This window comes from Acanthopagrus latus, chromosome 1, assembly GCF_904848185.1.
Source record: "Acanthopagrus latus isolate v.2019 chromosome 1, fAcaLat1.1, whole genome shotgun sequence".
NCBI lineage: Eukaryota > Metazoa > Chordata > Actinopteri > Spariformes > Sparidae > Acanthopagrus > Acanthopagrus latus.
The window spans coordinates 28,638,700-28,662,529 of record NC_051039.1 but is presented as its reverse complement, the minus strand read 5'-3'; the positions used below and the strand labels follow the sequence as shown (position 1 = coordinate 28,662,529).

Genomic DNA, 23,830 nt, shown 5'->3' with positions numbered 1-23,830 from the left:
GCAAGGAGTCAAAGCTGTGATGCGGGCTCAAACCCTAACCCTAACCCAAACTACATGACTTCTATTATAATTTTCAGTGGAGCCCTACCAAGAGTTAAATTCTGCAGCCAATACCGATACTCATATTAGGAAGTAAAACATATTGAAATATCAGCATCATGATCTCTAGAGAACCAGTAATTTCTGTATACCAATAAATCAGTCAATCACTAATTTTCAGTGGCCCCAATTTAAATTTTAAGGTGCTATGAGAGCTATTTAAATTCTGCATTATACATGTCCATGTCCATGTTTTGCTCGCTGGTCAACTTCTCCCCTGCCTTTGTTTACACATGGCTGAATTTCTTAATGTCTTACTGGTATCAAAGTTGTGGTAAGAATGCGTGATGTATCATGCATGTGTGTCCTGTTGCATGCTTGCATGCTGTCACAGTGTCTTATGTGTGTGTGGTGTGCTGTGAATTGTCTCTGTACTGTTTGCATACAATCTACAAGTGTAAAGTTTTACATTTTAGTTTTTAATTATAATGATAATAACAGTAAGTAGCTGCAATGATACAAATGATGATAATGATAGTAATGATAGTCATGATATAATAATAGTAATTATAATAATATTTTTTCACTTCACCATTAAAGAGAAAAAATAAATAAAGCAAATATATGTAAATAATCCATCATGAAAAGTATTCACAGATGAACCACAACTACTCGTCCTGATATTATCAAAAGTTTAACAATGATACTAATTTTAATAATATTAAATATATATACAATTAATAAATCATAATGATAATAATAATATGCTCAATATCATAATTTAAATGTACTTCATGCGTTGAAACAGAAAACCAAAATGATTGCAGAAAAGAATAAACACCATAACTTACAAAACTTGAGTCCTCTCTTTTTTTTTTTACTGTCAAAACTATTTCATAACTGTACAGGGACATCTTCACTGCTTCACTGCATTCGAAGGAGGTTGAGGACAGAGGGTGTGAAGCGCCTCACAGCTGTACAGTATGTCAACACGGCTTGTTCAGTTGTGTTGACACACAGGCCTGGGTATCTGCTCCGCTGTCTGTTTACCTAAACTGACACGCACACTACCAACAGCACCTGTGGCTGTTTCTCCTCTGAATGTCTGACTGACTGCCAACAGGGAAAGAACGATAGGTTACGATGTAATCATGGTTCTCTTAGACTATCCACCAAGCTCCATATTCCATAAGTACATGGACTGTCCCCACCTGACAGATGAGGTAGATATTTTTTTGGCAAACGCTAGGTGTACTGGAACACACAGTTACATATGACACAGGTGTGCATGATCACTCTGATTTTATTTGATCAACACATCAAAGATTCTGACCAAGTGGAGAGATATTCTCTTCACTCAGAGAACCACAGCTACAACATAACCTACAGCACTCTATTGTATTGAGACTATCTCTCGACAAAGCTGCATATTCCATATGTTATTCCATAACTGCCGAGTAGATATCTGCCAGAGATTCTCCTTTTCACAATACCAGAAGCTCACAACTCCGTGGGTTGAGTGTGTCTGTACTCCAGGTGGCACTCCTGCCCCCCTGTGTGACTGCTGACACACATCCATGATCCAGTGGGATAGTTTAGCCTTTGAACAGTCTACCCAGACACATATGCATGAAGCACACTAAGGGGAGGAAAGAGACCAAAGGAGAAAATGCCTACAGAGGGCCTTGAAGCCACTGATGGGCCAAGGCATCTGTTCCGAGAGGCAGGTCATGTCAACCCCGGGAGAAGTCAAGGGAGCAGCTCTTCTTTTATAGGTGACAGATCTGCACCCGCTGTCCCAAAGCAATGCAAGATCTCTGCTACCACATGTGGGTTGAGCCTCCATTGTCCTTGGCCAGGCAATATGGCGGTAACCCTGATCTCATGCCCGGGCTCATACCAGCCAATCGTTAAGGCAGTTTAGAATTCGGAGTCCTTCTTGTGTCACAGGCCCACAGGCTGCATCCTGTTTTTCCCATGATATTCCTGAGGCCAGCAAGATCTCCTCCATCTCAAAGGGAGAGCATCCTAACCCAGGAGGCACCTTGCCCCCCTGGCATGATATAGCAATTCATGCAGGAGGCAGGAGACTAACAGGCTGTCATCTCCTGCAGGCATGCACACACTACAGTCGTGGAGAGACATAATACCTCTCTATCACTCAGCAGCCATTGAACAAACTCAGGCTTGAATCATCTTCTGCTTTGTGTGCTCACACAGCAGCAAAGCTAACACTCAGCCTTACAATGCTGAGAGGCTCAAATCAGCTCGACTCAAATGTGATGAGCACAAAGAAAAGCAAACAGCAGACACAATGTTTTACAGTGTAAAACAGTAGCAAACTGGATTCAATGGTCCACAAGCTCACAATGTAGCTAAAAGCAAACAAAAGACTCTATAAAACCTCTAGTGTGTGCCCAGACACTAAATGAGCCTCACTTGTGACCAAACTGGTGGTAGTTAGCATGGGTCCCTCTGCCTCGTTAATCCAGCTTGGTTCGTCAATGTGGATGAATGGCACCGGCCACTGCAGCAGCCTGCTAACGGGCTGACAGCAGGTGTTCTTGCCATTGTTGTGGAAGAAACAGCAGAGGTGACACTGGCAAAGAAACAGGACTCTTAGGGGAAATCTTCCTTCTGTAGGGATGGGAGATTACTTTGTGCAGATTCTCCTCTAGATCCGGGGCGTATTTGTTAAACATGAGGCCGTCTGTGGTTCGTCCAAAGAGGTAAAAGTCTGTGGCCTTGGTGAAGATATTATCCAAATGCTTGATTGCTCCCTTTTAGGCACAGCTTCCAGCAACACGTTACAATGGGGCTGCAGTGAGTTGGGCAGGCAACTGTGCATCAGGCTGTCAGGCTGATAACTGACAATGTGTTCAGGTGCGCTGCCAGCCACTGAGAGAACAGGAGTTTCAAACCTTGGGAACTGTAGAGACCAGGTGTTAATTACTGGACACTGGGGTTGCACTCTTTCCTTTGTTTAAAGGCTTTTGTAGAGCATGAGGGTCGCATGCAGGCCTCTGTACTGTTAGGAACATGTAGTGAGGTCCCAACACCATTTTCACCTCAATTAGATACTTTGATAGCTTTCCACAATCTTCTGGTAGTCCTCTAGCTGATTCTTTAACTCCTCCTCTTGACAAAATTGGTGAAGTTCAACTAAATTTGTTAGCTTCCTGGCAAAGACTTTTTTCTACACCACAGTCCGCATGTTCTCAATCAGGTTCCAGTCAGGACTTGGGAAGGCCATTCCAAAACCTCAGTCCTAGCCTGATTTAGCCATTACTTTCGCTTTGTTGTAACACCCAGCTGGGCACAGAACTGATCTTCTGGCTGATGATTTTAGGTTTTTCTGCAGGATTTTGAGACATACCTCCTCCTTCATTTACTTTCTTAGTGCACCATATCTACTGGCAGCAAAACAGCACCACAGAATAATACTACCACCACCATGCTTGACAGTAGGTATGGTGTTTTGGGGTTAAAGGCATCCACTTCTTGACTCCAAAGTTATTGCTGGTCATTGTAGCCATACAACTATGTTTATGTTTTATCGGACTACAGACTTTTCCTCCAGGAGGTTTTTTTCTGTGTCCATCAGCAGCAAACTTCATTTTGATCTTTATGGTGCCATGTCAAGGGCTTCTTTCTTGCATGGCAGCCTCTCAGCCTCTCATTATAGTAATGCAAAACAGGTGTGCCTGTGGACTCTGACACCTGCCTTCTAGCAGCTTCTAATTCATTGCAGCCTTTCTTTTTGTTGGTTTTTTGTTGACTCTTGACCATCCTGACCACTTTTCTCTAATCAGCAGGCATTTCTGTTTTCTTCCTGATCATGACAGTGACACAACTGTGCCATACACTTTATACTTTCAAACAGTTGTTTGCACAGTTGATCTTGGGACCTGTAACTGCTTTGAAATAGCTCAGAGAAACTTTACTGCCTTGTTCAAATAATGCGCTCTTTTAGGTCAATGCTGGGCTCTTAGACTTTCCCATTGTAGTGTTTGTAGCTGAGTCCAGTGGGTGTATCAAACAAGCCCTTTTGAAATGGACCCAGAAAAGTCACCAACAGTTGTCAATCATAACCACTCAGAAGTGAAGAGGCAATGCCACAGAGCAAATTTAGTTCACAAAACTTTCTCAAACACCAAAATTGGTCATTCACTTTGTTGTATGGATATTTTTAACTAAGCAGATTTGGTCACTTTTTCAGAAGAATAAGTTAATTATCAAACAAAAAGTCATGAATGTTTTTTGAGACAAAGAACTATCTGTCATAAACTTTTGACCACGACTGTACCAATAGTAACGGTGCTAAAATTAAAACATTCATTTGGATTTTATCTGTGTAGTGTGATGAATAGTAGCTGAAATGAGAAAGACTGTTTGTGGTTTGGTGTGTGTACCTGGATGAAATGGTGGCAGTGTTGGTGGCCCTTTTTAAATGGAAAAATCCTTGTCATGTCATCCAGGAGGAGGCAGCGTGGGCGCAGGTGAGCCTCGGCAGCACTGCCTTGAGGGAGGCCCGGGCCGAGCTAGCTGAAGCCAGGAAGCAGTGGCACTCCCTGCAGGTGGAGATTGAGACCCTACATGCCTTGGTAAGAAAACACACATATTAACATATCATCACAGCCAACTCCCCAGCTACCAGAGTGATAACATTGTTTTCCATGGTAAGTGGCACATTGCTTGTGTTGACTTTGTAGAAGTGATAACATAATGAAAACTATGATATTAGTAACACAGAAGGTGAAGATGTTTGGATCAAAGCTTATCTTTGAATTTTACCTGCCAATCACCACTCAATTCAGTTTGGTTCTTTTACAGTTTATTCCAGATTCAGATTACACAGGTTTGCGCAATACTGGAAAAATAATCAGTTTTGTCTGCAATTATTATTGTGATATGAAAAATGCATGAATTTTCAACACATAACTTGAATATCTCAATAGAAGCTATGCATGTGATGATACAATAGGTGGAAGTCAGAATGGTTACAACCACCCAGTAACAAAAAGAATACTGAGTGGCAACATTTAATACTAATCAAGTGCTGAATCAAAATCAGCATCTTGAATGCCACAAGAACACATAAAAACACATCTTAGATGGCACAGAGGTGAGTTAATTTGCCAACTGTTGTGCATATTGTGATGTAGATGCTGTAACAATATACTATGAACAATAATTATAATTGATTATATTAACAATAATAATAATTAATAATAATTATACTATTATAAAATGAAGTCTCTACATGGTTCTTTAAATTCAACATGGAGATCTGTGTAGTCATCATGGTAAACGCTCCTTTCCTCTTGCTTTTCAGGAGAAAGGCCTTGAGAACTCCCTTCAGAACACCCAGCAGCTGTACTCCAGTCAGCTGCAGGACCTTTCCCAGGTGATTGCTGGGCTGGAGAATGAGCTCGAGCAGGTGAGGAGCGGACTGGCCACCCAGCGCCAGCGCCACAGCCAGCTCCTTAACACCAAGATGAGGCTGGAGCGAGAGATCACTACATACCGACGTCTCCTGGATAATGAAGAGGGCAGGTGAGAAAGGAAAGCATGATGGAATGGAGACATTCAAGGAAGCAGGAAGGAGTGGTTGAGTTGGAATTTTTGTGGTTTTAGTGGCACCCAGGAAGTTATTTTGACTTCCCTGAACACTGGTACAGTTTATCCCCAAAAGTGTGCCAAGAAACGGTGGAGAATGAATGTAAGAAAAACAAAATACCACAGAAATAAAACATTTCATGATGTATTTATGCAAATTCAGTATCTAGAACAAAAACTTTATACATGTTCAATGACATGACTCAGACAGAAATCTCGACCTTAGCACTTGAGCACAAAGTAAACATGGTTTCCTTCATACAGCTGTCAAACCGTTAATTTCAGGTGATGGCATTTTCAGTCAGGTCCAAGCCCATTATTCTGTAGTAGACTATGTAGAATCTATCTGTAGTGAAACTAAAAATCCACAATAATTGCAGGGTGAGACATACATGGACTGTAGAGTAAGGCCACACAACATAGACATGTAACAACAGTCATTGCATAAGTATCCATTTAGTTAAGGTGAATAACTTTCTACCACTGATTCATAGCCGATACATCCAGATCTGTCTTTCATCAGACAAGATGATACAACAGTCAATCTGTCTTTGTCTGGTCTCTTAAAGGTTCAATATTATGAAAAAACACGTTTTCTCTGGTCTCTACATATATAAACTGGTCCTCCCTGAGCCTGCCAACTCCCAGAAAGAGGAAAGTAAATGATTCCTGCATCGTCTCAGCTTTTCCGATTCAGCTCCTTTCATTACGTAATGAAAGGAGCTGAATCATTTTCATAGACAGGCCTCCTCTGCGCAGTGATAGGAGATATCCGAGAGGGGGGCGTCCAGCGGTGAGACAGCAGTGTTTTGCTAGACATGCAGATAGCTCTGTTGTTGGTTGTAAGAATCAACATAAGTGCCTATATTCTGTCCCAGCTACAGAACAACAGAAGAGACAGTGGCTGTGTTTCATTTTTAATGACAACGTGCCGGCTACGGTTCGTGTTAGCTTGTATATGTGTCCTAACCACACCACATTGGACTGCTACAGTAACGAGGGTCAGTACAAAGCTGGCTTTACCTCGACACTGACCCTCGTAAAAGGATCAGTCCCAACCATACTGGATCCAGCAACTGCACCTGAGCCACAGATAAGTGTCTCCACGTTTTGATAGTATTTACAGTTGCCTACGAGTATGGTGAAGTCAGCTGGAAATTGGCTTGTTGACTAGTTAGCTCTGCTTCGGACTGCTATGCAATGGTGTTTGAAGCAAGTTTAATGTTAATATCACGATGGAGCTTGGTTGTCACAGTAAAAAGTCTGGAAACATGCAGACTGGAGACAGAGACGATGCAAACAGTGTCCAAGAGTTTGGAGACTGTGTTGGAGACAAACACAGCTTTTACTAGCCATTAGCTACATGGCAGTAACTGTAACATCACATACGAACAAACTAACATTATACAGGCACACTAACCATTCTGAAACATCCTGCTACAGCCACAGAGTCTGTACTTCTTCAGGAGCCTCTCCTTCTGGGTCAAACGCGTATGGTTGAATGACAGCATTTCGGCGAGCCATAGCAATACATCCACCATAACATTAGCGCATCTACCACTAGTGGCATCCTCTCCCTGAGAGGGACATGTAGCAGGCAAGTAGGCATTGACAGACGGAGCTCATTAGCATTCAAAAGTGCAGGCACAGACAGCCTGCTCTCAGTAGAGCTCACTTGAGCGACTTTTAGACATCTGAAATTCAGGACCATGGATGGGTTTGGGGCAATACATTTCAAATACAGTTGGACCTCTAACAGCTGTGTGAGACTGATGAAAAACAGCATACTATGGGACCTTTACCTTCTTCCTAGTCAGCGTCCAGTGTTCTTTGGCGCCACCTTTAATTATCTTCACAGGCATTTTGAACCACAGATTGACATCTCACATCAAGCTACTTTGCAATTTAACAGATTTGCTGCATCAGCTAACATATGTGATAAGTGTGAGTGGAGAGCAATGACTCTTTCATCACTCTTTCAAGACATGTGTGTTCCCTTCTTGCTAACACTCAGCAAGAAGGGAACAAGCACATATTCCATAAAATGTCTGTCACATGCATGTATACATCCACACGATCTACATAACCCTGTACGCTGCCCTTCTTCCTGCAGGTACATGGGTCGCACTGGGCAGCCAATGAGTCTGCGGCCCTGGAGGTCTTTTGTGGAGGAGCCGAAGGAGAATGGACTGGAGAACGGCTTCAGTGACCCTGCTGTCACTCCGGACGAACCCAAGTCAGAGCCCCTGCCTGAAATACCTTCACTCTTCCCTGCAGACAACGGAATAAAGAAAAGCATACTGCACAGGCAGCAAAGCCTTGTTATACTCACAGGTAAGGCATATACACACACACACACACACACACACACACACACACACACACACACACACACACTCTCAATACAGTCACATATTGTTATGAATTGTCACTGATGTCTTCTCACAGAGCCAGAGCAAGATAAAGACTTGCCGATCTCCACTGTGAAGACTCAGGAGATTCTTCAGGGCAACGTGGTGCGAGAGAGTGCAGAGGGTCACGGTACCATCGAGTAAGTATTGATCATTTTGCCCCCTCCCAGTTTGGCTGTGGTCAGCACCTTTGGCTCAGTCTGACATGTAGGCATTTTCTAGTGGCAAGCACCAAGAGCATCACCTGAGAGTGATCTGTCTTACGTTACCCATATAAATGCCTTTTTGAGCACGAAACAACATTGTTTCGTGCTTCCTTGATCTCCTGAAGGCTTCACACCTACTGTATTTTATTGACTCATTAGTTTATAATGACCCAGTAATCCATGTCCTCCCCACCCCGGCGACGTCTGCTCCGGCAGACGAGGTGTACAGACTCTCAAAGGAATTATCATTACACGTCGAGCGAGTTACAAAGGATAAAACGTTAGTAGTTGGCTCCACAGGTTCCCATGAGTAATTCATCACAAGCTGCATGGGAATTTTCCTCCTTTAATGGCTTGTGTTTGATGTAGAGATACCCGCCTGGAGGGGAGGCTTCAGGGTGTGGCACCTGTTATTGTTGGACACATTCTTTGTTCATGCTTCATTGTTACCTGCCCCACACACGCACACATGCACAACATCCACAGAGAGACACACACATCCAGTCCGTCTGCCAGAATATTCATCTGTCTGTGAGCTGTGATCAGCAGACAGTAGAAGTCATTCTGTCACTTTACAGTCTCTCCACTGTTATCTAGCGACTTTGTTGGCCAGCCCACTGAATTTTTACCTGAATGCTCCTTGAATAAGTTCTGCCTCTGAAAGAAGTATTATAGTGGAAAAATACTGCACTTCAGCGGTTCTTATTGTTAGGTAATGGTCCATTATGAAGACACCTATCTGTAATAACTGATGGAACCACTGTTTGTCAGCCAAATGTTCTCATATCCTGCACAACTAGCTTACTGGCCCATAGTGTTAAAAACATTCATACTGTATATGTCTTCACTTCTCGACATCATGTAATTATTTTGTCGGTTGGGTTGTATGTTTCTTAGAGCTATACCAATTGGATGGTGAAACGTAATCGAGATAAACCTGGTTAGTACTTATCTTTAAAGGTAATCGTTTATTTAGTAAAGATCGCCGAATATGCTATGCTATTTAAAAAGTAGTAAGTAACAAAAACTAAATTATGTATTGAAATAAAAAAAAACATTGATCACAGTGCATAAAGTTGCATCAATAATAATTTTATAATTGTATCGAAGTCCTCGGAATCAAGTTGAAATGACTTGAATTTAATCTAATCAAGGTGGAATCCTGAGGGACCTAGAGATTCTGTATTTACACCGAATATTAGTATGTTTCAATTCATTCGAAGATTTTATGGCTCGCAAATATTTTGCTTTGGTTCACTCTCACTGCTCTCATCAACCTTGTTTTTTGTCGCAGCATTCATCTACTGTAATAAACAGATATATATGGGGATCTCTGGGCTAAAAGGAGAGGGAATATTGGTCTTATAGTGCATACATAGTTGAACACAGCCGTGACTGAATACTGGTATTGCTCCGTGTTCGCTGAATGTGTTAACAGGCAACTGCTTGTTTAGTTTCTAATGTGGTAATATGTCACTGTTGTGTTTACAGTGAGTTCTACTGCCCCCAGGTGGTCAAAATAGCCAATATCAGTCCAGTGTTTGGGTACATTTATTTTTAGCTTTGTGGCACTCCCCCTAAAAGCCCAACAAATATATGGTGCTTTAACCTTCCCCTCTCACTGCCAAAAGCATCCCGTTCTGCAGATGCATGGTCTATATTTTTCAGACAGAGACTTGCATCATTTAGTTCACTTGAAATAGCAAAGATGCAAGATCCTGATCCTCAGTGAGTCTACTCAGTGACTGACTGGTTGCATGTTACTACAAATTAGGTGCTGATTCTGTTAGACAGCTGTTAAGCCAGCTCACAGCTGAGGCAAGTCAAGAGTTGTACCCTGCTGCCCCCTGGTGTTACTCTGCAATGAGGTGTGTCATGCATAAATGAACAAATAACATTTTTTCCTGTTTTTGTCATATTATAGCCTTTTGAAATTACCCATCCTGCATGGAATTACATAACGTACAATATCACTTTAAGTAAATAAAGAAATATGTTCTATCTTCTACATTCAATTTAAGTCAAATCAGTGTTTTGTACCAGATTCCCAAACAGTTGGGATACTGTGTAAAAAAGAGTAAACAGAATGTGGTCAGTTGCTAATCCTTTTTGAAATATAACCAATTGTAAGCAGTATAAAAACCTTATATTTAGTGTTTAACATTAGCAACAGCATTGATTTTTGTAAACATATGCTTATTCTGAATTTAATGGCAGCAACACAACAGTTTGTTGAGGGGCAACAAAAGACTGGGAAAGTGTTCCAAACACACATTCCACAGGCAAACAGCTTCAGTGGTAACAGGTGATAGTATCATGATGAAGGGAGCATCCTCAATGGGCTCAGTCGTTCACAATCAAGGATGGGGTGAGGTTCACCACTTTGTGAAACACGTGATTGCATAAATATAACCTTTATCAATATCATGTACAATCAAGTGTCTCTACTATATAGGCTCTGAACACCTTGTAAAACTGTTGTCATAAACACAGTTAATTTGCAAATGACTGCATTCTTCTTTTAAATGTTCGTTTTTCACAGTATCCCAACTTTCTGGTCATCAGGATTGTATAAATGTTCCTGATCACAAGAAAAGCTGTTTAACACATAAGCAGGATAGAGACCAACAACAAGAAAACAATCCTCTGAAAACAGTTTCAATGCACATAATCGGATGACACAAATGTCAACTGACCATCATGTGTCATCTTCACCTTTTATTGCCACGGCATCTAACCTCTTTCCTACCAGGACAGAGAAGATTGACAAGGTGATAAAACAGTGGGAGGGCTCTTTCTTCAGAGGGAATCCCAAGCTGCGGAAGAAGTCGGTGTCGCTGCGCTTCGACCTGCACATGGCTGCAGCAGATGAGGGGTGCTCCCAGACTAAACAGGACAGCCTCCCGGACGTGGAGGTGCGTCTCATCATGAAGAGATCTCGCAGCATCCCTACTATCACACCGTAACTCTCTCACTGCTTCGCCAGAGTCAACATTGGTTTGCAGCTGCAGATGGGTAACACTGGTGATGTTGATGACACAGATGTAACATCTGTGTCATCAACATCTGCGATATTAGCGTCCATGACCATCACTTCCAGTGCTTAAGGAATTTCAAATGACAGCATTCATTAAAATTTGTGTGACAACTGATGACTGAAACTATGATTTCTCTCATCAGAGCTTGACTCTGGCAGGATAAGAAATATCTATGGGGCCATTTTATTGTGTCAGATCAATTAGATCAGACCTACATTACAGGACAACAACAATTTAATATGTCACCATCTTTCTTCTGCATCAGTCTTGATGAAGAAAAAGCATTTCTCAGCACTGTCATTATTTTAGTATGAGGTCACTGGACAAAAGAGATTAAACTGACCATATGACTCTGCTTACCTCCAGCATTTCATTTCAGTGGACACTTGGTGCAGGAGGCTGAGTGCACAGATAGCTGGAGATAAATGTAGTCACAGGTCACTGTGAGCTGCCGTGAACTATTTAAGGATGGATTATTTCATATTTATTCTTTTAGATACTGTACAAAAATCATTTGGGCCGAGGGCGAGGGGGGTTCAGAAAGAGGGAGAATTCTGACTTTATTTCAGTATTTGAACATTATCTCTCCAGTCAGCACTTGAATTGTCACTGTCCAAAATCACTTCCCACCTGGACTTTATGCATCACTCATACACAACAGTAGTGTTATAAAAGTACATTAAAGTCATATTTGATTAAAAGTAAAGATAATGTGCTAAAATATTACTCTGGCAAAAGTGCAAGTAATCATGTGAATAATACTGTAAGATTAAGTAGAAAACCTAAAGGATTTGATTTTTACTTTACTCAAGTACCAAAAGTAATTTTCTGGCAATAAATGTACCTAAGTATCAATAGAACAGGTTAAAGTCAATTAGAAATATGTTTACATGTACATTATATACTGTGTACCAGGGGTTGACATTATGCAGCATTTTTCTGATCATCTGTATCTGTTTTTTTTTTCTTATCTGATTGCCAATAAGATACGTTAATTTTAAAATGTGCTACTTTGGCTCTGACACAGCATGCAATCTGCAAAGTAATAGTAACTAAAGTTCATCAAATAAACGTAGTGGTGTAAAAAGTACAATATTTGCCTCCAAAATTAAGTGGAGTAGTAAAAATGTAAAATAGCCAAAAATGGAAAGTAGAAGTTAAAAACAAAAAAAAAAGTACAGCACTGAAGTAAATGTACTTAGTTACATTCCATCACTGCTCAACAGAAAGATGAACTGCAGTGAAATGTGTAAAAAGGAATAAAGACAAAAACATAGACAATAAAAGATATAACATAACATTTCTGCATTTAAAGGTCTAAAAACAACTAGACCCTTGTCATATATTTTGTCGAGTTGTGTACTTACATCATCTCAGATGTTTACAAAAATGTTCAATCAATCACAGTTTTTTTTTTTTATTCATTTCATTAGTTCGCCTGTTCTTACATTATACCTTCTGGGTAAACATCAGACAGTGAGGAAGGACGTCACAAACATGACTTAGTACATTTAATACATTGACACATCTGTGAACATTCCTGCCTGTCAAAATTTACCACACCATCTTAAATTCTTAATGCAACCTTAGGCAAAATGTCAATAGCAATTCAATGGTGATATATTACTGTAGGAGTACTTGAGAGGGTGTTGGAGGTTTTCTTTTAGTCAAGGGGAGGATCCATTGAAAATATTATAAACACTGGAGACTGACAAACCTTTCAAAAAATGAGAAACGCATTGATCTTCAGACCCTAATAATTTCTGTACAGTCCCTAAATGCTTGCACTGCAGACACATATAGCACTTAACATTGAAGGTACTTTGTCACTGCAGCACATTCTCTATGTGGAGAAAAATAAAAAATGCCTTGCAACTCAAAATGATAATGTAGCTATATTTCATGATGCATTATCTCTAAAATCTTGTCACTGTGATATTAGCAGTGAACACTCACCGTGTGTCTCAGTGAATTTAGATTCCCTGTCTTAACCAGAGGAGGGCAGTATTTGTAAATAGTTAACACTGCAGTGTGTCCTCAGTACCCAGCTGGGGTTGTGTAGCACATGCTATCTGTTATATCTTAGATCCAGACTTTTTATGCTAATTTGTTTTGAGTTGGCACCAAAGATATTACACTTAAAGGAAAAGGACCATTGTGCATTGCATTTGGGTGCCTCAGAATATGTTGAGAATATTTAAAGACATTATCTATGCAGTTCTGTGCTTGATTTTGCTTTGCTTCATGAAGCACACTCTTCATTTTGGGAGCTTTGTAACTTCAAAATTAAGCATTATGCCTTTATCTAACAATTTATCATTTAAAATAAAAAATGAATTATGTGCAGACTGGTGTGTTCTCTGTCAAATGTTTACCCTAATCTGGTTTCCATTTATTAGAAGGCACAAAACCATGACCAAAATGCCCTCATTTTATGATTATAGATAAGCTTTGATGGTGAGCTAATGTAGAAGATAAAGCGCTCTCTCTGTTTCATACTGCACGGCACGCTGCCTGACTCCCTCTCTCTCTGACACATGCACAGACACAAGTTCAGCTGCTGGACATGTTTATTTTTCATCACAACAATTAAAAAAAAAATACATGAATATACACAGAAGAAATTGTTTACAGGGTATTATAATAAATACATTATAAACTATACAACTAAGGTATCTACCAAGTTTCTGTCTTGAAATGAAAGGACATGACAGCATAGGCTAGTGCACATTTAATATACATAGGAAATGTTCTAGGTCAAGATATAAGACAAATCAACTGCTTTACCTTGGCCTAAGCTATACATAAGCTGTTCTAACATTTTATACAAACAAATTTAGACTGACATCTTTACTCATTATATTGTTGAGTTTGATTCGGCTTTCTTACAAACTGGTTGGATATTATGTCACATTGCCATTTAAGTACAATTATTGTACATGATGCTGCTTTTAATGTCTCTTATGTCTTGTCTGACAGCTGTTCGGTCTTGTATATCTTCATATATGCCAGTTACAACTGTCTTTTCTATATGACTTTTATCATCTGACCACAGGACAAATCTGGGATGTCCGAAGGACTTTTAATTCAGATTTTATTGGTATTGTACTATGGCAGATACAGTACATTTTCCAGTTTAACAACAGCAGTAGTGACACTTGAGATGACCTCCATATTGGATAGATTATTTCGTGAAAGCACAGCAGACGGACATGTCGTAATATGTCGTCTCAGTCCTTACGTGTCTATGGCTTGGCTATTGAAAGCTGAATAATATCAATGACTTTATTGCAAGGCTGGAGGGGGTCATACTCTGCAAAGACGTGGCACACGTTCTCCATACCAGCCTCTACACCTTTTGCCACAAAGCCAAACATCCTGTTGAAACAAAGAAAAAATAGATATGATGTAAATTATATAAATATATATCTATATATAGTTTATGTGAAGTGTATCACCAGTGAGCCTTAAACCTGTGAGGGGTTATTATGTGTCCTCACATGAGCAACAAATATAATTTACAGTTAGATACAAAACATATTTCTGATATTGTAAGTAGGTAAAGTTCAAAATTACCTTGCACCAAAACTGGAACCTCTCTGCCACCTGTCAGGATACAAAATACAAAGTGTAAGTTTACATTTCTAGTCTACTGTCATGCATTTTTTTCTTTGTAGACAAAATGTTAGTTTTGGTTAAAAAAAAAACTGCTGATATTCTTAAGTTATAACAGGAATATCATGGGTGTAATTTATAATTCAGATGTGCTATTTCCAGCACCATGGCACTGTCCATGCTTGCTCACTGTCAAGGCCTACGGGGGAAACAAAATGGAACTATGCCCGCATTAACTATCTAATTATTTAGAAGAAAAGAAAAAAGGGCACAAGTACAAAAGAGAATGTAACCATGGCAAATGTTGCGTAATATTTTTCCAACACAAGTATGAATCATAATCAAAATGAATCCAGTTTCATAACATGTTGCCGTATACTCACAGTCGATTGTCTGGATCTCCACCGCCGTAGCTGAGCAGGTGAGCAGGGTAATGGCGCCTGAAGAACTGCCTGAGGAGAGGTGATGTGGCTGTTAGATATGAAGTGTTGCAAACAAACACACAGACCACCGTGATCTGCAGTGTGTGGTAAGTCAAATATCAGCAGCAGGCTGAAAGGATGTGTCATTTCTTACTTCCTGTTGATATCTGTGAGTGTAACACCCTTCAAAGACACCTTCAGACTGACTATGGTTGGTGTGAAAGAACCCGAGGCCTTCTTGAGGGTGGAGGACACCGCCTTCTGCACTGCACAAGGGCCCGTCAGCATCTCAGTGGGGACCGCATTCAGGTAGACAAAATTGCAAGCTTTGGGAAAGACAATCAATGTGATGGTTTGATTAGAAATAAAGGCTGGTTACACATGGCAGTAAGCAGGTATGGTAGTAAATTGAGCTCCCTCCAACTCCCTCATGGATTGACAGCAGATGGACCCCTTTTTGTCCCCCCTCATAGGAACACAAGACATATTTTACATATCGATCACGAGGACATGGCATGGAAGAAGACACAATTCATTTCACATTTCAGATATGAATGAATTGTACTTTCAACCCCACTTTTATTTGACAGATAGTTATTGTGCTGCAGGTAAGAGTTTAAATGAAACAATACCATCATATCAAGGATGAGCAATTATGTTGAATAGACTAGTCATCAGCATATCATTATTTTCTTCACCTCAATTGGCACAACATTGAATACTGCATGTAACAATAATCCGATAATAAAATATAAATAAATATAATAAACAGTGGTCTAATGACTACCTTATGTACATGTTACAGCAAATACCGTAATAACGTGTTTCTACGTGAATGCTGGACTCATAGAGGAGTACTGCATGTAAGCCACATCGTATATAGCAACAGGACTGTTGCACTGATACACCTTGAATGCAACGCAACCTGCTGTAAGTAACCTTATCAATTAAACCTGCTATGATGATTTAATATTAGCTGCCATGAAGTTCAATTAGTTAATTTGCAAGACGCCTTTTCAATTTTTTGGCTTTAAGCTAGCTACGGGACTTAAAAAAAGGACGAAGTACTTTCCGACAAGTTTCAGAGTCCAAAACACGAAAAGCTAATGTTAGCCTTTGAAAGCTAACTAATTAGTTAGCATTACCTTAGCAGCTAACTTAACCTTAGTTAGCCAAATTGTTGTGGACATGCAACTGTTAGCCTTTCCTACATGACAGCAAAACAATTTGAATGACTACTGAAATATCATTTGGGTGTAAGTGCTACTAAGTGTACAGTTTAACCTTGTTTTTGTGTGTTTTACATATTAATGTAAATGAACAGAATATATGCACTTTTTTATAGTCAATTTGTCCCACCTGTTTTACTGTTGTCCTCTGATGCCGGTTTGGCATTAGCCCTCTCCTCTGCTGCGCCCAGAGCTGTGTAGGCAAAAAAGAGACAAGTTTCATTCTTCTTACTTCACACATCACACACACATACACCACAAAAACCGTTGTTGTGCAAAAAGGGCCTACCTTGGGAGTGGAGCATTAACTTGCAGGGTAAAGCATAAGCAGAAATGGTGTGCTGGTAGACCAGGGCAGACAGACTTCCTGCAAAGTGAACAGAAAATCATAGCAAAGCCCACATGATTAAGAGATTCATTGCATTATGTGGAATGCAAGTGATAATTTAGCGTTTTTAGTGTGTCGTAATCCATTGGCCTGTTCCATGACCAGCTTGAAATATTTTTGATATTGTTGTCATAATGTAAAGAATTTTTGGTGAAATTGAAATGAAGCTGAGTAAATCTGGATTATTGTCCTGTTTTTTGCCATCTGTGGCTTTTACAGAGCTGCCACAGTAAAGACAGAATTCTGTGGAAGCAGAAACACCAGAGCATGTGTCATATTCTTCACATTCTCAGGATCTGATAAGACCCACAATACATTTTGATAGCAGATCTGTGGGTGTGACAACACACCCCATGAACTCATACCTTTGAAAAAAGAAATCCACGTACAAGATCCACCCACATCCTAACAGGCCAGACATGGGTGACTAAGTCCAGGTGGGCTAGACAATATCAATAGAAGACAGTCGATCACTCGTAGATGAGCAATAAAGTTGTGGTTGACGGTAACTTACCAAAGTATGGTTCTTGAGAGGAGCCTTTGATCCGCACACCCTTAGGCGACGATTCAATGAGGAAGTGTCTGACAAGATTTGTGCTGCTCTCCTCTGTTTTGATGACAGGACAATTGTTAGGAAATACCAGATTTACAAGCAGCCAGTGGAGTTAACATACAATATATGATATTGATATATATGGAAGTTTTAAAGAGGCAGTAGCTGTTATTTCATATGGATCATGGCTGTTCTCTTTTCCAAATGTATTATTTCAGTACTTAATGTATTTATCCTTAGCATCCTGTCCCACATGGTGGGAGGCAAATCAAAATGTACAGACCCATAAATGAAAAACACAAGATGATATAGATGATATAGTTTTCAGTTTTAACAGGATTTTCTGTAACCTGCTATGGAGGGTACAAGGAACTTTTAATCTCACTTAAACCAACTTCATTAAAAAGCGAACTCAATATATAACTGTCAGAGGGTAGAAATGAATCTGAAATCTTGAACTGAAGTTGTTCATAAAGCTGAGTCCTGCCACGGCTCCTGTGCTGGAATTACAAATTTAAATACCACCGTCATGATCATTAACAGCTGGGGGTGTCACGATTGTTCAAATCCACTAAACTCGGCTACATAGTGTCAAGTGAGATAAAACACTGGAGTGCTGCGCTTCAGGAGTGCCTTTCTATCTGTCCCACCCACAAGGGAGGATGTAGCAGTTTGTAGTAAACTTATAAGAAGATCTACCGTCTCTTTATTTATCTAAGTTACATTTGATGTATGGTTCTGTCAAGTGCTTCTTTTTTCATTTGAATGTAATTTCTAAGAGAAGCAGATACCCTCCTACCAACAGTCTTTGTACATTTTTGATCATTTTTTTTGTCTTCATTTATACTACACTGGTAACTGTTCCTGAGAAATAACATGGAAGCCAGCAGAGGAATCGTATAACAGACAACACACGACGTGCCTGCACAGTGAACTGGTGACAGTGTCTGACACAGTGCTCATGTCTTTCATATTCTGCATTCCTAGAAGAGTTGAACAAATACAAATCTACAAAATGAAGTGAGCCTCAGAATTGTTTTGTGAGTGAGTGAGTGAGTGAGGTATATTTTTCCTCTAGCTCTACTGTTTGCTTACAGTACCATAAACAGCTGCGTTTCTTTTGTGTTTACACAGTTTACTGCGGATGGAAAAAACGACAGCACTGTCTCCTGCCTCGCCGCACATAGCTGGATGTCATCAGACTTGCCCATTCATATCAGCAGACTTGGGTGAGTGTTTGCCTGTGTCTCTCAGTTACTCTCTGGCATATAGACACATGACTGCAGCACTGTGCCACACTATGTTCAGATTGTTTTTCTGTGATTGTGGTTACCGTGGCACGCAAGACTGTCTGTTTCCTGTATGTGCCCAAACCCGGGTGTTACTGTTCAGAATTGCACGTGACTCAAAAGGAGTCAATAGCTCTGGCTGTTGCTTTGACGGGTAAAAGGTTTACCTGGGTGGTTGTTGGCTGTGAGGATGGCGGAGGTCTGGTCGACCTTCATGGCCAGACCAAAGCTGCCCTTGTAGGAGGTGCTGTCTCTCACCACAAATGTCCCTGCTTCCTTGTCCTTCACCAAGGCCTCAGCTAGAATCAGTTAAACACCACAGAGACATTGATTAGAGACATTATAATGTGTGTCTTATTACTATATCTAAGTCAGCAGAAAATAATACTGGAGCCAGCGAGATGAATAAACCTAAGAGCTTGATAGAGCTATAATGTATTCAGTTAGTTATCTTTTAAATTTTGTTATGAGATTCTCACCCTCTGCTCTGCTGACATGTGGACGGAACCAAAACTTTGAAGTGTCCATGACAAATTTCATTGAGGGCTGACTGCCACTGAAATGGGCTTGGAAACCTAAACAGCAATAAAAATAGGTCAGTGGGATCAAACAATAAAAATGTGGAAACTGCCGGCAAAATTGACTACTGTGACACAAGCAACTCACTGTGAGGTGAAAATGGCTTTGAGTTGGACAGAGAGATAGTCTGGATCAAGTCCATCTCTGGTCCAGGAGACTGGATGTACAGATCTGGCTGTGGTGCACCGTTGATCAGCAGTACAGGAATATCGGTCACGGACCCGGCGAGTGAAGCTGGACTGCTCTGTGCTCCTTTGCTGTAAGGCTCCTGTAGATGGCCTTGCTTTGTCAGCGAGGGCTTCTCTGGGCTCTGTCTCATTCTGGGGCCATCACTGAAGGAGCTGGATGGACTAGTAAGGATGGACTCTGGAGAGTCGGCATCTTCACTGGCCAGGGACAGGTTGCTATGTAGAGAGGAAGCCGATATGTTTTTCAATGTAGCTGTCAGCGCCCCATATTCTTTTGCTTATGACAGTTAACATTAACTCAGATTTCACAGAAAAGTAGTAACCCCTCTCTTGTTGTATAATTTGTAAAATTAGAATGAAATTATATAGTAAAGTAGCAAAGATATGCCACATTCTTTGGGAATGAAAATTTCTAACTTCAGATTGTTATTACTGCCGTAAACCTTCGTTCTGCTGTCACAAAACATGCATCAGTCTGTGTGTCAGCTTGCGAACAGGCCCTCATCAGCCCTCAAAAGACTTTTTTAGTGGCAGATGTTGTTTTAATCATGAGTTTTACCTGCCAAGGATGTAGCTGGTGTCTGAACATGTTGACATGGAGTGAAGTGAGGCAGCACTGTTTCTGTTGGAGTGCGACAAGCGCAGGGATCCTTGGGAACAGGATATGTCTTGCTTCTGTGAGGGACTTCGTCGGGGTACACTTCCACATGGTAGAGGAGGCAGACAGGAAGAAGGGGAGCTGGAGAACACCAGTGTGCCATTGGGACTACAGCTGAGACTGCTCTGTGAAGGGATGTTTATACTGGGTGACACACACGGTACTACGGTGGGCGAGGAGCTGGGAGGGCATCCTCTAGGGACCAACACACAGTGGGAGACATCTTCGTCTGAGCTGGTGTCATCTGAGGAGGGAGGGGAAAGGGTTGACAAGAGATTGTGAAACCCTATGAAGGATGTGAAACAGTCAGCAGTTCCATGTTTCCCTGACTTCATGCTTTGGTTGCCTGTTAGCAAAATGGGTTTGGCCTCCACCTGCAAACACACAGTCACTGCTGAAACACGCCTGATAAAGACATTCATATTTCTGATGCAGGTTCCTGCTTGCAGAGCTCAGGCCATTCCTTCCAGGCTAAATGCTTTAAATTGTGTATTTCTGCTGTTGCGATGATACCCAAACAACTAAGGAATCACAACTTGTTTCTGTGCATTTGAGGATCTGTTTGCCTCACTGTGTTGTTGGGCATGGAGTGGTTTTAGTTATGCCCTCAGGACACTGTAACCTGTGGTCAATGGCTGAGCTAGACATGACTTTTGCAATCAGAGTTACATAATAATGACTTATGTTCATACTGAGAAAGAAAAGCTGTCTGTTTGTGTTGGCAAGTGCTGTGGTGAGTGTTTTTACAAGGGGAAATCCTGTATTTATTCAACTATAAGAAAAGAGTATTCATCAGCACAGCACCCGAATTGTTTTTGTTTTAGTGTGATGAAATGGCTGTCGGATCGTCTGATTTCTCATCACTGTTAAAGCTTGTTTGTCCCGACAACACATTGCCAGTTTCATAAACATACAGCCGAACATCTTTTGAGAAAAGATTAGCAGGAAATCCATTTCTGTGACTCTTGTGCACACTTTGATCAAAGCAGGCATTAAAGACACTGCCGGTACCACCCTCATGTGTGACTCGTTGGTGAGCTTCTCTGTGTCTGTAGCCTCACATGTGCAGGGTGTGGTCCTCGTCTGGGTAGTAATCCCAGAACAGCTGAAGTGGTGCAATTACCCATGATTAAAAGCAATACACGATCTCAAAAAGGGAGGGTAAATTTCCCAAGCCCCAGGTTATGTGAACTGTTTGTTTCATAAGTGTGAGAATAGTTAACTGTGTTCTGTGTCTCACCTCTGGAGGCAGGAGGCTGTCCTTTTTTTTCACTTTGCTTATGTGTTAAAGTAAGAAGGAGCTGTAACAGATCCGTTTGAATAGCGATGAAACAAAAGAAACGCAACACAGAGCGGCTTCCCGTCATACTGTACCTGTAGCAGGGCTGCACAAGGGACTTTTGTTGACCTGAAGGGGTTCAAATGTTGGATCCAGTTCCAGGATGAGCTGGTTGAGATTATCCAGTGAAACGTCAAGATCAGCATCACTATTGTTACCACTGGGTTTCACGAGAAAGGGATGTGGATGGACTGTCTCCTGCGAGTCCAGACGGATAGTTTGACCCACTCTTAGAACATGATTGGGCATCATTTGGGACATGCCTTTCGCTGCAGGCATCATGTTAGAAGAGCTCACAGTCTGCTGGGACAACCACAGAAAGAGATACAATGGAGAAGGATCTATTACAGTCTCACTTACTGGAATCACACGCTCCCTTTGTCGCCTCTGCAGAACAGGCACGTCATAGATTTTTTTCCCCCAGATTCTCACATTCATGGGCATTTTTAAGATTGGCCATTCTATCTTAAACTTTTCATTGTTGTTTGTAGTGATTAAAGCAACAAAATTTGCAGGTTCCAGATTTTGATAACAGAAATATTATGAAATAGATTTGATAGATAAAGGTTTTTTGATTGTAAATGCACAGTGTTAGAGTCGTCCTAGACTTGCTTAGTTCATCACTATAAAACTTGATGCGACAGTGCATTCACTGCACTTGATAACAATCAATAACTTGAAAGTTGTTGTGGCTAATCATAAGGAAAATAAACAGTGTTCATCCTAGACAGTATGTGTTGCTCCAGTGTTTCCACATATTTCTCAATTCATGCATTAAACCACACACTGAAGAATGACACAAGCTGAGTAAATGATTTACTTCAGTGCTGATATCAGCATGAATAACTGCTCAGGATGGGTGTGTCATACAGGGGATGATCAGCCAACACTGTTTCTCCGTCTATGCGATTGAAGTGAGGCGTGGTGCTCATTGAGTCACCCAGGTGACTACTTGTTACTATGACTACACTAGTGTTGTTTTTCTTACAACAGCCACAACTTTTAGGGCTAATGTGGTATATTCTGTAGTCAACATGCAAAGTTCTGCTTCTTTTTTTCAAAGCTTCAGATCATTCAAAACATTTTTTTACTCTTGTGAAGCCCGATTAAGTTTCACAAAGCTTCGTCTTGGTCAATTACATAATGGCCATGCATTGTGAATGCCATATGAGCTGTAATGCAGCTTTTGAGTTATACACAATTTTATCGTAGAACATGAGAACATACAGAAGGGGAACTATAATTTGCTTCAATCTCTTCTATATCCCTGCTAAGACTGCTTGTGTACAATACACCAGTTTTAAAACTACATCAAAAATAGACAGGAGGCAGTTCAATAAAACCTGAGCACTGCTGATTTAAAGCTGATGTACTCTCGATTGAATAATATATATGAAGATGTGGTAAATAAAGATTGACTTACCTTGTTGTCTTTTGGTCTGGGCTCTACTGGTTGTAATGCTGTTCGGCTCTCACGCTTTCCACTGTTTTACTTTTAGTCTACCGCATGCTTTTATTAATCACATCCCAACCCTTTTCCCTGTAAGCCTATCAGCAGTGAGGCTCACTAATCCCTGTGGCTCCCACTGATGATGTCATCTTAGCAGTGTAAAGTTTATGGCTGGAGGGATGCTGGGTTTTTTTTTCAGCAACATAGTCAGATGAGCATGTAGTGGTATGATGTAAGCTTCTCTCGTGTAGTGAGATGTCATTCCCTGGTATTATTGTAATATTCGACCTTGCGTATACACTTGATATTAATAAAAGATTCAGCATGACAAAGTATTGGGCCAGTGGGTGCATTTTAAGTAACAGTAGTACAGTAGTAAGACAAATCATCTAATCCTGTGTGCTGTACTATAATTTATCATCCTTTCCAGATGTGATATCTTTATATCACATTTCTCTGGTTGTACTGCTGATGTTAGGTTGCAGCTGTAGGATTTAACAAATCCTGTATAAGTCTGTTCATGCTACTAAAAGTGTTTGATTCACTATGAAAAGACTGTAGCTTTACCTTCAAATTCCTTAATGCTTTTACTACATATTAAACGTACAACTTCCTTTTTAGTCAACCTGCACACTGTACATGTGTTAAAAATGAATTCTCTTTATTAGCACACTCTTAGTCAAGGACAGTCAACATTTTGCTGTTGTTCTTTGCCATAAAATATTAACGCAGCCACAGCCTCCATTTTAGCACTTATCTTACCTCATTAGAATAGATTAGATTAGATTAGACTGCATATCAAAAGGG

The 23,830-nt window shown here is 40.6% G+C and overlaps 3 protein-coding genes across 10 annotated transcripts in view; 2 read left to right on the top strand and 1 right to left on the bottom strand.

Moving 5' to 3' along the window:
- The window catches only part of krt222 (keratin 222), a 28,110-nt gene extending 14,449 nt beyond the window's left edge, over nucleotides 1–13,661 (top strand). The window contains exons 7-11 of the mRNA XM_037114621.1: nucleotides 4,518–4,643; nucleotides 5,375–5,595; nucleotides 7,772–7,992; nucleotides 8,107–8,209; nucleotides 11,028–13,661. Of these exons, the coding sequence (XP_036970516.1) occupies nucleotides 4,518–4,643; nucleotides 5,375–5,595; nucleotides 7,772–7,992; nucleotides 8,107–8,209; nucleotides 11,028–11,241 (885 nt within the window). The 3' untranslated portion in view covers nucleotides 11,242–13,661. The remainder of the gene's footprint in view (nucleotides 1–4,517; nucleotides 4,644–5,374; nucleotides 5,596–7,771; nucleotides 7,993–8,106; nucleotides 8,210–11,027) is intronic.
- Nucleotides 13,662–13,865: 204 nt separating this feature from the next.
- On the bottom strand, nucleotides 13,866–23,072 carry LOC119022662 (tensin-4-like). 2 transcript variants are annotated; one of them, XM_037103798.1, is made up of 13 exons: nucleotides 22,997–23,072; nucleotides 21,609–21,873; nucleotides 20,136–20,478; nucleotides 19,476–19,792; nucleotides 19,289–19,384; nucleotides 18,977–19,108; nucleotides 17,482–17,574; nucleotides 16,869–16,946; nucleotides 16,710–16,772; nucleotides 15,505–15,676; nucleotides 15,312–15,380; nucleotides 14,890–14,919; nucleotides 13,866–14,691 (listed from the first exon to the last, which is right to left on the bottom strand). In XM_037103798.1, the coding sequence occupies exons 2-13, from the start codon at nucleotides 21,853–21,855 to the stop codon at nucleotides 14,559–14,561; spliced, it is 1,773 nt and encodes a 590-aa protein (XP_036959693.1). In that variant the 5' UTR covers nucleotides 21,856–21,873; nucleotides 22,997–23,072; the 3' UTR covers nucleotides 13,866–14,558. The 2 variants fall into 2 exon arrangements, with proteins under 2 accessions (XP_036959693.1, XP_036959704.1); XM_037103809.1 differs by having other exon boundaries at nucleotides 21,609–21,876; nucleotides 22,997–23,065.
- LOC119022627 (zinc finger protein Aiolos-like) overlaps nucleotides 16,076–23,830 on the top strand; it is a 61,269-nt gene continuing 53,514 nt past the window's right edge. For 2 of the 7 annotated variants that reach the window (XM_037103786.1, XM_037103760.1), the window contains exon 1: nucleotides 18,723–18,749. Coding sequence is in view for 4 of the 7 variants with exons in the window: in XM_037103715.1 (XP_036959610.1) it covers nucleotides 16,264–16,280; nucleotides 18,655–18,749 (112 nt within the window). In the remaining 3 variants the exon portion in view is untranslated. Of the gene's footprint in view, nucleotides 16,281–16,325; nucleotides 16,607–18,654; nucleotides 18,750–23,830 lie in introns of those variants that run through there. The other 5 variants (XM_037103715.1, XM_037103753.1, XM_037103725.1 and 2 more) reach the window with 5 other exon arrangements.

What these genes read in the sequence shown, in the direction of transcription:
- LOC119022662 (XM_037103798.1), bottom strand. Translation starts at nt 21,855, where the DNA reads ATGATGCCTGCAGCGAAAGGCATGTCCCAAATGATGCCCAATCATGTT. An exon ending in CTTGTGCAGCCCTGCTACAG is followed by an intron (nt 20,479 to 21,608) that starts GTACAGTATGAC and finishes CTCCCTCCTCAG; the next exon opens with ATGACACCAGCTCAGACGAA. An exon ending in GGAGATCCAGACAATCGACT is followed by an intron (nt 14,920 to 15,311) that starts GTGAGTATACGG and finishes GTATCCTGACAG; the next exon opens with GTGGCAGAGAGGTTCCAGTT.